At 41.3% G+C, this 15,154-nt stretch overlaps 1 protein-coding gene across 5 annotated transcripts in view; it reads right to left on the bottom strand.

The window, feature by feature from the left end:
- The window catches only part of PLEKHA8 (pleckstrin homology domain containing A8), a 29,556-nt gene that overhangs the window by 10,785 nt on the left and 3,617 nt on the right, over positions 1-15,154 (bottom strand). For 4 of the 5 annotated variants that reach the window (XM_030485120.1, XM_030485968.1, XM_030486881.1 and 1 more), the window contains 8 exons: positions 7,915-8,031; positions 7,110-7,265; positions 5,513-5,637; positions 4,268-4,426; positions 3,501-3,541; positions 2,654-2,811; positions 638-797; positions 107-192 (listed from right to left, as the gene is read on the bottom strand). In XM_030485120.1, coding sequence (XP_030340980.1) covers positions 107-192; positions 638-797; positions 2,654-2,811; positions 3,501-3,541; positions 4,268-4,426; positions 5,513-5,637; positions 7,110-7,265; positions 7,915-8,031 — 1,002 coding nt within the window. The remainder of the gene's footprint in view (positions 1-106; positions 193-637; positions 798-2,653; positions 2,812-3,500; positions 3,542-4,267; positions 4,427-5,512; positions 5,638-7,109; positions 7,266-7,914; positions 8,032-15,154) is intronic. The other variant, XM_030488614.1, reaches the window with a different exon arrangement.

The raw sequence follows: 15,154 nt of genomic DNA, 5'->3' as shown, positions 1-15,154 counted from the left end.
CTGTATCACTTTGGCAGAGAAATTAATCCTTCCAACCAACTGCTCTACCTTTTCTCGCAGCTGGCAGCAGCCAATGGGAGTCAGAAGAAAAGAAAGAGCTGCTTACCAAGAACAGGCACAATTGCATAACATGACTCCAGAAACTCTTCTGTTGGAATGCCCTCCTCCTCCCGAAGTTCAATATCACTGAATCTGATGTCCAGGGCAAGCAGAAAAGACTGTTACCGTAACAACTCCTTTTGTGCAACTTCTAAAGGCAGAATTACATTTCATGCCCACTTCATTTTCATAGAGGTAAAATTTATAGTTATATAAAAAACCAAATAAAACCTAGTGAAAACAAAACCTAGTGAAACAAAACCAACATGGCTTTTGTTTCAGTAGGTTAAAGAAAACGACTGCAGAAAATACACATTCAGTGGTGTGCAAGCAAGGCATGTAATTACAAACATGGAAAAAACCTCCCACTCTACTCTGCACAGCTAATTCTACAAAGGATATCTTCTTTAATTACTGTACTGTATGCAGCCTTGTTAAATAATCTCAGCAAATACAGCTTTACAGACAGAAGAGTCTTAAAAATGAGTCAAGGGCTTAACAAAGTTTCAATAATCTTTTAAATTGAAATCTGTACTACCTATTGCTCATGACACTGAAGAAGGTAGGCGAATCATTTTCATTTCTGTCTTCCTCACACAGAGTCAATCCACTTAAAGAATTCATTTCCAACTGCAGCAACTTGTGGGCACCAGAGGTTTCTACAGCTTGCAGCTTGCTCTTTCCATCTTCCTTAATGCCTTACATTTACAGGAAACAGAAGAAAAAACATAGAAAGAGAAAACAGCTACATATCCATATTGTTATTCCTATTCATTGAGATGCTTTCTATTTGATGGAAGGCACTTGGGTATCTGGATCATGCACGTTTAAAAGCGTTCCCTGCCAGCACTATGACCCTCACCACAGGTTCATTGGGTGCTCAGACCACATTTCAACCAGTGCCCTCCATTTCTTTTAATGAAACAGGCCAAGCACCCCGCTCCAATGTAGGTGAGCCCACACATCTTCAGCAAGAACAGCCTTATGAGAGAAGAGGATTGAAGAAGTGATTGGGTGCAGCAGGGAGCTGACCCATCTCCTCGAAAGATTATTTCTCACATGGTTCTAACTTCCCCAGTGCTGATAAAGTGGCACAGTGTGTTTTCAAAAGCAAAAGAGTAACAGTGACTTGTTTGCTCCTTCTGATAACTAAGAAAACTGGCTGCTTAGATGGATACTGCTATGACATCAAAGGCTGGTATGTTCTCCCCGATTTGTGTGAGTATGTTTAAAGTTTCTCAGAAAAAGAATCAAATGCCCTTTCCACACTGTGGTCTATTTTATCTCTTCTCTGGGGTCAAGCACACCCATTCCAAATGAACAAAGCATTGCACAAGCATCTCCAAAGGAAGACAAAGTCTTTCATATCCCTTGCATGGCAAGACCTTCTGACCTCATGAAGAAGTGCACAGAACAAGTGAAGAAGCAAAAATTATATATTCACAGCATCTGCAGCATACAAGCCATGGCTATAGCACATCTTGCTGCCACTGTCAAACTAGCATCCAAGATTTCTCAGGGAACCTGTCTCTCCAGCAAAGGAAGATTTTCAAATGCCACTGATGATTACATACCAACAATCTGATTTGAATTAGTTTGATCCCCTTGCTTGAGCACTGTATTGTGGAGGTGTTACGCTAAGCGGTGACACATGCATATTACTCTGCAGGGACTTACTACACTACACCAGCCACAGAAATGGGGAAAAAAAACCCAAGAGAGAACCCATGTAAGAGCAAAATTACCATGTTCATTAACTTGGGCTTAAAAACTTCAGCTTATTCACTGACTGCATAGTATATATTGGAATAACAGCCAGGCAGAGAAAGCTACTGTTCACGAATGATACAGTCCATTCAACAGGACTAGCAGAAATCATGTGTTACTTGTATAGATTTACCAAAATTAAGTTCAGCAGCCCTTAAAAATATAGCTAGTTTGGATGGAACTTTATAGTCAATCACTTCAACAGCCTTTTACCGAAGTCACACACAAATCTAAGTTTCATGCTATTGCTAAAGTAATGGAAGAAATAAGGTCCTTTCTAGTAAACTCTTACTTGCAGAAAAAGGGTTAATTTTCTGTAATGATTTGTTATAGCAATCAAGTGCTACTACAAGGTCAACCCCTCACAGACAGGCACACAAAGCTTTAATGTCCCCCTTTTGACACTGCAGCTCTACATACTAGCAGAGGTGCCAGCATTCCCAGTGGAGGGCCTCTGAGAATAATGTGTCTGTCTACAGCGCAAGAAGAGCCCAAGCTCTGCCAGACTGTGTTGTTACACACGTCAATCAGCATCTAGAGGAGCCTCCACTTGCCAAAAAAAGACTTTTTGGTTTCCTCCCCCATTCAGTCCCAAGTTAGCTATGAACAAGGGCTTCAGCTTTGTGGTTATGAGAAGGCTTCCAAAGGGCAGATATCAGACTAAAACACACTGACATTCCCTCTCCTGGGAAGCAAGGTATCAGCACTCTCAGAAGCAGCCTACATCACCCTCCATTTACACTTAAAAAAGTAATAATCCTGGATAAAAGCTGATGCATGTATTTACCTGCCAAATCCTCTGCTATGTGATTGTCAGTAGAAACACCACTGCTCCCTTCATTTGTTTCCAGGTTTAAACATTCCAGACTTTTAATAAGGGTTTGCTCTTGATGGTTAATTTCTACTTTTATAGAGCCATTTTCACAGGGGTTCAATTCCATCTGCCTGAAGAAAGAGGAAGAATAATGGTTAGTGTATAAAACATTGCTTGGTAAGCTTCTTCCTGTGAAAACACACAAACAACAGTAAGAGAAAAATAGCAGACAAATTATAGGCTGTCACAGGCTGCTCTGAGCAAAAGAACTTGTCTAAAATAATAAAAGGAACCAGGCAGCTCTTTGCAGCAAGTAGGATTAATGATTCAACCTCAGCTTGCAGAGTTTGAATATATTTCCAGTGAACCTTATTAAAAAAAGACATATTAAAAAAATAATACAATTGATTACAAAAAAGAAAATCACAGGCAGGTTTTGTAACTAAAATAATATCCCCTGATTGGTACTTTAAAACATATCCCCTTGCCATCTATTCCACAAATCATAGCCTGCTCTCCATCAATGATTTTACGATCTTATGAAGTGGAACCAGAGATGCAGGACAGAGTACTGAAGTGGGAGAGAGCTGGCTGGTGACTGACCAGTAAGTCACCGAGTGGATGTCTGAGGAAAATAAAGGGGAAAGGGCTGATAAAGGAGAGACATGCAGTGAACCAGCTCCCTTTTGTTGTGTCAGCTTCCAAGTATGCAATTCTGCCTGCGTCCAATAGTAGCAATATTATAGTAAAAATATGGAAATAAGAGACACTTCACAAAAACAGGTTAGAAAGAGATTAACAGTAAAGAATTTTATTATACCTTTCCGTTGGGGTATGACCGGACAAAACAGAGTGCTTTATCTGTAAGATAAGTGGGGACAAAGAATATTCTTTAAAGCAAGAAAACTGTATCATGCTTCTCAAACTTCACGTTTTACTAAGCACAGGTTGGAGTCAGCAAAAAAGCTGAAAAACTAAGCATATGCTCCCTAATTCTCTGACCAGGAGGCAGTATACAGACAAACACAAAAGAGGTGCTACATTATTACACCATTAAAACACTTCTCAGATGCAGGGACACATCTACTTTCCTACATACACCTTAATCTGCTGTTGCCAGAGATGCTCCAGTTTTGCGTACATAAGTTGTGGACCCAGGATTCAAGAAAGTGCCCTTGATAGGGCTTATAAGCTCTATGATAAGATAGCTCAAAAGATAAGCTCATCAGTTCCTGTTGGCACATTACCACAGATCCAATGTTGCAGTAGCTTAGACGTAATAACTGCTGTGAGCTGCTACTGTGGACCAACTTGCCATACAGCCAAGGTATTTCGAAATGCCACTGTCTGCAGCTGGAGCAGGCTCAGGAAGTTAATGTTTAATAACTTCCCCCTATCGTTAAAACTTAAGAGATTGGTCACTGCATTAAGAAAGGGCCCTACCTCACTTGTCAACCACAAGAAATAGCCAAGTATGTCCAGTGGAGGATTACTAGCTATAATATAATAAAACCACATTCCCTACTTCTGCAAAAGGGGGCTTTAGCATCCCTCCCAAGGCTGAGAGAAGATGATACTGGCCATTACCTTGTTCGTTCTGAGAACTGCTAAATGTGGGGATCCAGGTGGAGTCTGATGCAGTAACTCAGAAGTGAAGGCAGTATTTGCAATCTGCATACATTCTTCAAGAGTCTTCAGGAAGGTGTCACAGGTTGATTTTAACAGAGCTCCCATATCAATCTCACTCTGTGGGAAGAAACCAATTGGAATAAATGGACTCACCACAGAAGATACATTTGGAGCAACTAACATCTACAAACCCCCAACTGTTACAGTCATGATTTCTGTTTAACGTGAATTAAAATGCAATGTGTCAGCTGCTCAGAGAACTGACATCACGTATTACTGGGGCTATGCCCCCTCACAGCATTACCACTCTTGTCAGTCTCTTACCACAGCAAGCTCGGTATGCTTGCATTTTAAAAGCAATGTCTTTTGGTTGCTTATCTCTGGTGTTAAAAGTGTATTAAATACTAAACTGTGATGTATTCAACAATGACATTCCACAAGACATCACTGACATGAGAAATGAAAAGCAAACAAATTAAATACAGAATGTTCTGCAGACAATAATTTCAAAAATCCCATGAACAAAAAATTACTGCAATTGAAAAACAGGCAGCATGAAGCATCACATTGCTACAATACTCTTCATCACTGCAAACTGCAGTTATTGATGCTGAAATGCTTTTAGCAATAAATCTTTCCAGTGAAATACCAGCAAGATCAGGGAAAGTGAGTTTTCCTCCAGAAGCATGAACTATGAGCAGAATAAACACCACATTACTTGTTCATTGTCAAATACCTGTGAGCTGCAAGTTCTAACAATGACTTTTAGTCACACACTACATCATGCTTCTGCACTGGCTGTTAATTCACCATAAACAGCTTATCAGATATCCTTACAGAGACGGTTTGGACACACAAATGATTAACCTTCAGATGTTGTGCTTGCCTGTCCTGCACCTGAGGACCCATTCCTCCAGGCGAAGGCATCCTGGAACTTCACACCAGCTTTTCTAGCAAGTGATGTGCATCCTCCTTCACATCTTTCTCAAAGCAACGGGTAGATGACTATCATTAGGAGACCTCACTTAAATGAGGCTGCTTTGGTCAGGAAGATTTGCAAGGTTTGAAACTTTAACGTAAGTGAGGCTAATCAGGGAGGGTGCAATATTAAGTAACTGTGAGTGAATACTACATTGGCTAACCAGAAGAGTTCACAATGCTCAAGAGTTTACAGATGTGATCTACACCAAACTAGAGCTGTACCTCTGGTTCTGATACACCAGAAATGCTGGCTTCCTTCGTTTTATGCACTTGCTGAACAAGGAGGTTACAGTACAGTCTAAGTTCAGACATTTTGGTTTTCAAGGCTTCTGTGTTTTCAGTGAACTCTAAAAAGTGAAATAAAAGAAGAATTAGATTTATTGTATTCATCCTGCAGTATATGATTTTGGAAAGCTGCTGAAATAGTATTATCCAATCTAATTCAGCCAGTGCTTCCTTATTTCAAAACATTTTCTATCAACTCATAAAGATGAGCTGGATTTGCCATAAATTATGCTCCTGACAGATAAAATATTGTTTTATTATTTGCCATCATAGATAAGAACAGTGAATAAGATATGCTCCTAGACTTAGGACACAGAAAAAGCAAGTACACAACACTTGACCTTAATAAGCCATTTAATAGGATAAAATCCCTACATGTCCTATTTTTTGTTTTCACTAAGTAGTTTAAGGGGCAAACAATTAAACTGTTCTGGGTAGAAAACACTGGATGAAAAAGACACATCCAGTCCAACACACAGGGATTAATTTAATATATATATTTGAATCTTAAAATAGTTGAGGTTGGAAGGGATCTCTGGAGACCAGCTCGTGCTACTTCCCTGGACAAAGCAGGGTCAGCCAGAGCACTGCTCAGGTCTAGTCAGGTTTTGAACACTGCCAAGGATGGAGACTCCACAACCTCTCTGTGCACCCTGTTTCAATGCTCCCTCATCCTCACAACATAAACATATTGGCTTATGTCTCAGTGGAGTTGCTTGTATTTAAATTTATGTCCATTTCTTCTCATCCATTCACTAGGAGTCTGGCTCCATTTTTCTTATGCTCTTCCAGCAGATATTTCCTTTAATCATCTTAGTGGCCCTTTGCTGGATTCACTCCAGTATGTCCATATGTTTCTTGTACTGGAGAGTGCAGAACTGAGCAGATTAATCCAGATATGACTAACAGTCAATCTGAGATTTTTCAGAAGTATTTTTTTACATTGGAGTCCCGGAGTTACAAAACAAATTAATTTGTCTGTTAATAATACTAACATGGTTTAGTTCTGCAAATACGTAAGTAGCTTTTCACCCTGTGCTACTGTATATCAGTTATAGCTGCATAAGCTTTGCCCTGCTTCTAGGCACTGTACATCAGATCTCCACTTTGTGCAGGACCTTACAAGTAGCATCTTCTGCTCAGTTCTGACTCAGTTTGAACTGGTAGATGCAAAGCCTGGTGAAGATGCACATAAGGCTAAGAGGTGAAGTGATTCCTCACCTCAGGTAAAGGAAGTATCTTCTGCCCCTGCATTTACTCAGGATCACTGATATATTAACAATAATTCAACATTTTCCCATCTTCTGCATAGTCACTGTGCCGAGGTTACACAAGGTTAAGCCAAGAAGTCTCACAATGACTCATGAATAACATCATACTTGTAAGCAAGAGGGTTTTTCACTGGGGTGAAAGTGAGATTGTTGATGAAAGCAAGGAGGTAAGTGAATTAATGTTCATAGCCTAACCATGATGGCATTTCAGTTTCCAAATACGAGTATGCATATTTAAAATCAATCACAAAGTGTATTCTTGCCTTTTTCCTTCTGTGTCCTGCTGTCAGTCAGACAGGCTTTGGCAGTTCCTAGTGCAACAAGCCACTTTTGCCTTTCAACTGCATTTCTTGCCTTCAAATAGAAGTATTGTTCCCCTGGAATGATCAGGTCCATTCGTGTGTTATCTGCAGGATGAACTGGAAGCAACATAGATTTCAGACCAGTCTCTCACCCCTTTCCAGCCCAACTGAATATCCTAACAGATATGTTAAGTGGCAGGCCAAGTAGTAACGAAAGAGAGGAAACATGCAGGCCGAAACTTCCCCTGTTTCCATTTTATGACTTCTCTTCTGAGTTGGGGAACAGACAGGACACACACATGTACAGCTGTGGGATAAAAGGCTACGAAAGGGAGTAAAATCTGGGAGTCTTTATGGAAAGGGAGTCCTCTCTGGCAAGCCTCTCTTTCAGGTTTCCAGCCCATAACTGTACCTTACACATGTGGCAAACATGCTCTGAGTGAGCAGACCCAGTACTAGTTTACTATTCATATTTCTAGCTTTAGCTTTGTGCTTATGAAGAGTCATTTGAAGCTGTATGATGTTCCACCGTGGCTCATGAAACACAGTGACCCACCTGCAGAACACCCATTATATTAGAGGCTTGCAGCTCTCTAACATTTTCAAAATACTACAAAAACTGGTATATAGATTAATATATATACCAATACAAATACATACCAAAGAAATCAAGCCACAAAATAGCTCTTGGGACTTGAAATCTCATTTTGAGTGCAACATTACTGGAAAAACTTCATGCGGCTGAGTGTTACTGTATCTTAGTTACCTTGAATTTCACACACGGCCATTTGGATGCTTCCCTTACAACCCTTCCAGGCATCTTCCTGAGAGTCATAATAGGACAGGATGCCACCACAGAGAAGAAACCATCGAGGCTGCCAGCCTGAAAAACAAAACTGCATTTCTCAGTTACTCCTCTTCGTGCAATTCCACCACCTCTCTCATTTGGGATTCACTGCAAGTAAGGCCCCAAAGGTTCCCAGTTCCCCTTGCAAAATTAAACCCTCTGAAGTAGTAAAGATCTGTGGACAGGCCTGGATGCTGTACGCCACAGCTCCTGCTTGCTGGCAGCTACATGTCCTTTCTGCAGGCAGCTGGACCACAGCAGTATGTTTCCAAGATGCCATATGTCATTTTCAGTAGTTCTGCTAACATGCATCACTGACATACTCTCTCTTCCAAACCCACCTTTTCAGTTCACCACCCCTCAATTCCTTCCATCGCTCCTCAACCTACCTCTCCAGTCTTACCAAAAGCCACCCCAGCTGTCTTGCCTTCCTTGTGGGAAGGGCTAGCCGCATGGTCTTGAAAAACAATGGGCAAGAAACTCCTAAAAATCAAGGGAAGGAGGGGACAGAGGTGGATGCATTGATTTCTGAACACCATCTTTCAATTAAACAGTTCTCAACAGCTCTTGAAACTCCCGTGCTGCCCACATAAAAAGTAGTCTCAAATTAATGACTTGCACTTCTGGATAGCTCCCCAGAGAATAACCAAAACACCAGACTAGCCCAAAACCAAGAGTTCTGGTATACTTTTGCCCACCCTGCTGCCTGACTTTAGAAGTAAATTACCCCTTTTGTTTTCTTCTTTTTGAAGTACTACAGCATTATGAAAAGATAGAAACAAACGAGGCACAACAGACACCATTTATGTGTAATTAAAAACTACAAGCTCATTAACTTAAGAAGAAATGAGACAGCAACACCACTGGAGGAAAGCAGCTTTCATTACTGAGCTACAAGTTTCCCTGGCCAGGATCAATGGAGTGAGACGCCGAAGCTCCCACTCCATGTTGGAGGAGTGACTGCTCCTTACCACCCAGGGGCCAATTCCTCAGGCTACTGCTGAAACCAAGCCCAACTCAGTTTAAGGTTTGAAAGCCCTAAAGCCACAGGCTAATAGTAGGAGTATGGTTTGGGGTTTTTATTTGGTTAGTTTTTTAAACAAGCAATACCACTGTAGCTGGGCCAACCTGTTCTATAGTTTGCTGAACCTTAGGGGTGGCTGGAAAACAAATTAAACAAATCCTTTTCCACACCCTTCCAGAGCTCGTCCATTATTTCGTAGAAGAATGTAAAAACATTGTAAAAGCCAAAGTATTCTCAATACTTCTTCATTTTATATGAAGAGGAAAAAGATCGCAAGAATGAGAATTAAGAAATAAAGAAAACAAGACTGATTTTTATTTGTCTTGCCACCAAAATAAAGAAATTATCCTAAAAGTCACTACTGATATAGAGGAACTCACATAAAAAGGAGGTGATTGTTCAGCAGAGAGAAGCAGTTAATTGCTTCAGACACTCAATGGCACAGAACCGATCCCTTAACTAATGCACAGCGCCACAGTCAATACAAGCCTCTAATTCAGTCTGGAGATCCTGCTGCTGCACATGAATCATTTCAGCCATGGTCCTACAGCTTACAATTGCAGCTGATGCTAAACCAAATTGCATCCCATCAATCAAAGGCTGTGCAATCAATTAGCCAACATACAAAGCACTCTGCCTCCATCACTTTGGAGGCTGGTTAAAAATATGTTATGAGTCAATATATTTTGTTGAGGTTTTTGGTTGGTTGGGTTTTTTTGGCACTGGGTCCTTTTTTTTTTTTTTTGAGGGAGAAGCAGCAATTACCTGTCTTCCTTTGCAGAACCTAGCTCTTCTTTCTCAGATATGTGTTAAAAAGTCTATGACAAGCAACTGTTAACTAGGAGAGCTTATGTTTCCAGAACAGAAATGTTACACTAATAAAAATACATTTTTTTTTTTTTTTTAATAAACGAAAACCAATTTAAAAAGATCCCAGCAAGGTTCTTTCTGACAGAAGATGCACTAACCACCTGGTACTCACTGACACTGAGTCAGCGGCCATGGCAAGGTTATCCTAAACAACCAGCTAAAAATAGTGTGTGGCTGACAAATCATGGGCAGTGCAACAGGGATACAATCTTCAACTACAGGGGCTTCACACTGGCAGACAAGCACAGAGAAAAGGGAAGGAACTAAAAAACCTCAAATAACCAACAACAAAAATCAAAGCAGCAAAAGGACACTTCCATGGACACAAGTCTTGGGTTTATTCATTTTTATTCTCTCCCTGTAAACTGTCCTGAGAATACTGCAATTTTTGGAACTGAACATTCAGACCTCACCTGATACAGAAAGTTAAAGCTGAACCTTCCAAGGTCTTATTGGTACTAGCACCAACCCAACTTTGGAGAATTTACTAAGCCCATTTATAGTGGTGGTGCACAGACAGGAAAAAATATAGCTCGTATTTCCACAGCTCATTTTGGAGGCGCAGAGCCATTAACAGTAAAAACTGACCTTGCTGGGGAAAGATAGGTATGGAAAAAAACACAATAAAATGCAAAGCACAATAAAAGTGAGCAGTAGCTTAAGGTATCAGCCATAAAAGAAAATGAAGAGATTCCAGACAACTTCACAGGCACAGGTTAAGGTCCTAATACATACTGCATTCCTGTGTGAAACTTACAGTACCTGCAGTACCTGGAAGATTTTATATTGTCCACTACAGAAACAGATATTTAAGCTGTGCCTGCTAAGGATTCAGTATTTCTGCTGAAATTTCCACAGCCTGAAAGATCTGCCTACTTCCACCATTACACTTCAGGAAGTCTGGATGCAGCTATCACTGAGCAAACTTGACATTTCTCGATAACATAGTTGAATTTTGGACATAATTCAAACCTCAATGTTACACAACTCAGGCTCCAGACAGCATTCATTCCAAAGTGCCAAGCCTGAAGACAGAAAAAACATTTGAAGACATGCAGATCATGTTCGACATCCACAAAGCCAAACCATCTGGGAGAACAGCATACTCAACAAGTCAAACTGATGACCTGGAAAACAGGCTGCAATTAAGAGATGCCAGTTCCAGTTGCATTTCTACAAGGTACAAAGGCCAGACACCTAGGATTTTATTATTGCTTGCTTTCCACTAGAATTATGTAATACTTTCTGCTTACTAATCTCTTGAGCTTCAACACAAGTCTTCATAAAAACTTATGCAACAGATAGTCTTTGGACTTCTTTGACCTTAATTCAGGTTTTAAGTGTGGATAGGACAAAATTCTGAAATTTCCATGTTATGGCAACATCTGCTCAATGTGAAGGAGAAATGAACGCCTTCATCACATCCATACTGCAATATCACAGACAAAACCCAAGACTTGGCTGCAGGTGGCAGAGCAGGGGAAGATTCCTGCTTTTCTGTGCAGAATCACAAGAGAGTCCCAGAGTGGCTGCTCTGACAGTCAGAGACATCTCATGGCAAGAATAAACAATATCCATCTTTTCATCCCACCCTGGGCAAAGTAAGCTGTGCCATGTGCTCACCATACCACCACCTACCGCTTTATCTCCCAGCACCCAAAGGCAGAAGGACCACAGGCTCTGCCCAGTGCTGTATCAACAACTGATAGCTGGACAAGAGCTGCTGAAAACTCAGCTCAAATAGGACCAAGACAGTGATGGTGTCTTGCAAAAAGCAAGAGCAAATCCAGTATATGTCCTTTCCCAGTTGCCAGAGCTGATGTAAGTCTATCAATGCCATCAGCTTCGCACCTTTGCTAAAACCCAGCCTGCTCCTGGTTGTCCACATAGCAGCTGTTGGCCAGAAGACAGCACCTTCCCCTTGTGCAACTGTGACTGCAAACACCTGCCTTCCAGGTACAAGGAAAGTCATAGTTTCCAGTTAGAGGATGCACCTAACAGCCAAAACATTGGACCACATCAAGAGATCTTATTTCCAGTTTAGAAAGAAGGCTGCTGAACTGCCACGGACTGTGCCAAAAAAAACCCTGGCTTATGCACTGAGATCCTCAGCTATACAACACAAATGTTTCATACTGGCCCAGACAGACCAATGTCCAACAGATGAGGATTTCCCTCGGGAATTAAGGCTATGGAATTCTCCATGTCACAAATTGAGGAAATGCTCATTTTCAAGATCCCAGAGCACCTGCAATCTCAGTTATTGGGCACCCACACTAAATCTCACAATCCAGCTCTTAACAACTGATTACATGACTAAGTTCAGTGCACACAGCCATGTGTTCCATGCTGCCAGTCACCACCAGGTTTCCAGTAGGGAAAAGCATTCAGTCAAAGAATTATCTTACACAGACCAAACTTGAAAACTTTCCCTCTTTTTTCTCATACAACAAACAGAAGTAATAGTTAAAGGGTTATCTTGACATAAGAAATCTGCACCTGAAACTGCTGCCTGCTTTTTCCATACAGCCTCCTAAGGCTACCCAGTACTTTGGGAAGGGCAATCCCAGGCAATAGAAAACATTTTCCAGCCTTAATTCTGTAGCAAAACAATTTGTCAGGATGAAAATCCAGTCTGTATCCATGAGGGACAGCAGAAAGGCAGTCAAGAGTGTGTGACAATTTATGCCTCTCCTCTGAGAGACATCTTCCTCCATCTTCTCACCTAGAGATCAGCTTCTAAAAAATGCCCATATTGCAATTTAACTCTGATTATGGGCATATTAACAGCAGGAATCAATACCAAAAGCCCCTAACAGTAATGAAGTTAACAGATTTAGCGCTTCAACAATGGTATCACTCTTTAAAGCACTTGTTTGAGGGACACTAGAGCAACAGCTGGAACCAGCTTTAACACAGTGATCCTCTCCCAAATGATTTTTCTTGCATGGATCCCATAAAATCCACTCTCATTTCAATCACAACTGTTAGGGCAGTGCTAGCAGCATTGGAAAAGCATCCTGCTGTCTGAGGGATTTGCTTGCAAATGACTTTATGCCAGTGACCAGCCAAGGCACGGAGAACATAACGGATCAGCAGTCAGGCATTTTTGAAGGGGACACAGTGGAAGGACGAAGGGCAGAGATGAGATTGTGATGAGCGAGAGGCAAAAGTTCAATAATTCAGGCCGATGCTCAGACACACTCATTCAAGTCATTCATTGCTCACGGGAGTTTCCCTCCTCTGCTTGCACTTCCCAGCCCCAGCAAACTAGCTGCTCCTCAATCTGACCCCTGGGGTGATTATCAGGCCAGACTCAGCCAACCAATGAATTTATGTAAACACAGATACCACACTGTGGTATCTCTTCATGATCATTCTGCCACACCTTTCATTTCTGTCCTACCCAGTCATTCCCTGTGATCACTTACTTATTTCAGTGCAGAAGGACTGAATGCAGAGGCACCGGTACTGCAGCGTACCTGGCAGGGAACACTGCACCATGTAGGCTCTGCAGCATTGCGCGAACACCAACAGAGGAGAGAGGGGACACTGATTTCCATTCCTGCAGCCTCACCAAACTTTTCTGCTGCAAGCACATTATTCAATTCCAAAAAGGTATGACAAAAGCAAGATTGCTTAATGAAGAAAATCGGGGAGAAGGGAAGAGAGACGTGAGAAAGAAGGTCAAACCACACAAATATAATTATGCAAAATCTAAAGAGAATGAACTAACCAGTCCCTGAAGCATCTGGGGTGAAAAGTGTAGCCAGAACTGGGTGAGACTTGGTCATCCATGTAAACTAACACTTGGTCTCTGAAAGCAGCTACAGTCAGCAACAGTGGGCAGACCATTGCCCTGAAGGCAACACAAACCTTTTTAGGTCCACCTCCACAAAAGCCAGACTTCTAATTTTATACCATCAGAACTTGGACTATACCCAGAGACTAAAAAGAAGGAAAAACCTGATAAACAAAAGCTTTTTAAAACCAGATGTTTATCCAAGTGTGAAGTTTTCAATTACTTCCTTCATCTCTGAGAACATATGACCTTATTTCCAGAGCTTGATATCAACTGAAAGTTTACGTGTCTTCCACCCTCCAAGGTCAGATTTCTTAAGTTGAACTCCCAAAAGAAAGACCTATTATAAGCAGTATCACATACATCTGATTCAAGCTATAAAACCTAATGCTCTTTCACATTTTCTTGAGCTCTACCCCCAAGTTTGTTAAGGAATTCCAAATTATTAGAAACAAGAGTAATGTAAAGTTTTATGTGAATGCTGAAATTTACTGCTTGGTGCTGGCTCTGGGCATCTTGGGATAAACTGAAAAGAATTCAGAGCACAACAAACAAATAAGAGTGGATGATCACATACAGGAAAATGGGGAGAGCTAACTATGGTATATGGTACGATGCAGCGTCACTAGTGATTGCATGAATACAAATGTGTCATACCTCGAGGAAGATGAAATAGAGTTACTCAGCACAATTAAGGAAGTGAATGTTTAAATATGAAGAAAATCTTAGCTTTGTGAAGAAAAATGATCAAAGCCATTTCACGGAGCACATAACGAATACCAGGCAAGTCAGTGGAGGCAGTCAGCATTTTTCTTTTTAATGACGAAGCTGCCTTTGATCCCCAAGCCAAGAGCGGATACATACAACCTCTTCCAGAGTTAGTGGCAATCCTGCCTGTGGCCAGTGATCCCACGTGAGGCGTGCCTAAGCTGAAGATCTGAACTGAATTGAATTTCAGCAGGGGAGGTTATTAACTTGAAAGCACCAAGCTCTCTCACACAGCCCACTGAAGAAAGGTATTCCCCAACTCCATGCTCTGTTTCTCTGTGGGTAAGCAATAGCTTACTCATTCGATAAACCTGGTGAGGAACCAAAATTGCAGATGATATTTACAAGGAAATCTACAAAGAGTAGACAGATTTATTTTACTAATCAGAAGGTATGCTTAACAAAGAATGTGAATTGGAGCTTGAGTTCAGTCAGAGTCCTGCAAGAAACGGCTTCCAAACAGCAAAGAGCAGCCTTCACGTGCAGTTCACCTCCACTCTCTCCTTTCTCTGTCCTGCAAGCAGCGTTGCCCAGGTTGAGATCAGTCCTGCTACAACACCGCAGACAGGATCTGGCTTTGCTACTGTCCACACCAGCATGCTTTATATTCACCCAGGACCACAGACAGTGGCAGCACGACAGACTAAGGAGCTGTATAGGGAAGGTATAGGGTGATACTTTTATCACCTCAACTG

This window comes from Strigops habroptila, chromosome 1 (assembly GCF_004027225.2).
Source record: "Strigops habroptila isolate Jane chromosome 1, bStrHab1.2.pri, whole genome shotgun sequence".
Taxonomy (NCBI): domain Eukaryota; kingdom Metazoa; phylum Chordata; class Aves; order Psittaciformes; family Psittacidae; genus Strigops; species Strigops habroptila.
Note: the sequence above shows the minus strand (reverse complement) of the source record. Positions and strands in the feature narration are given on the sequence as shown.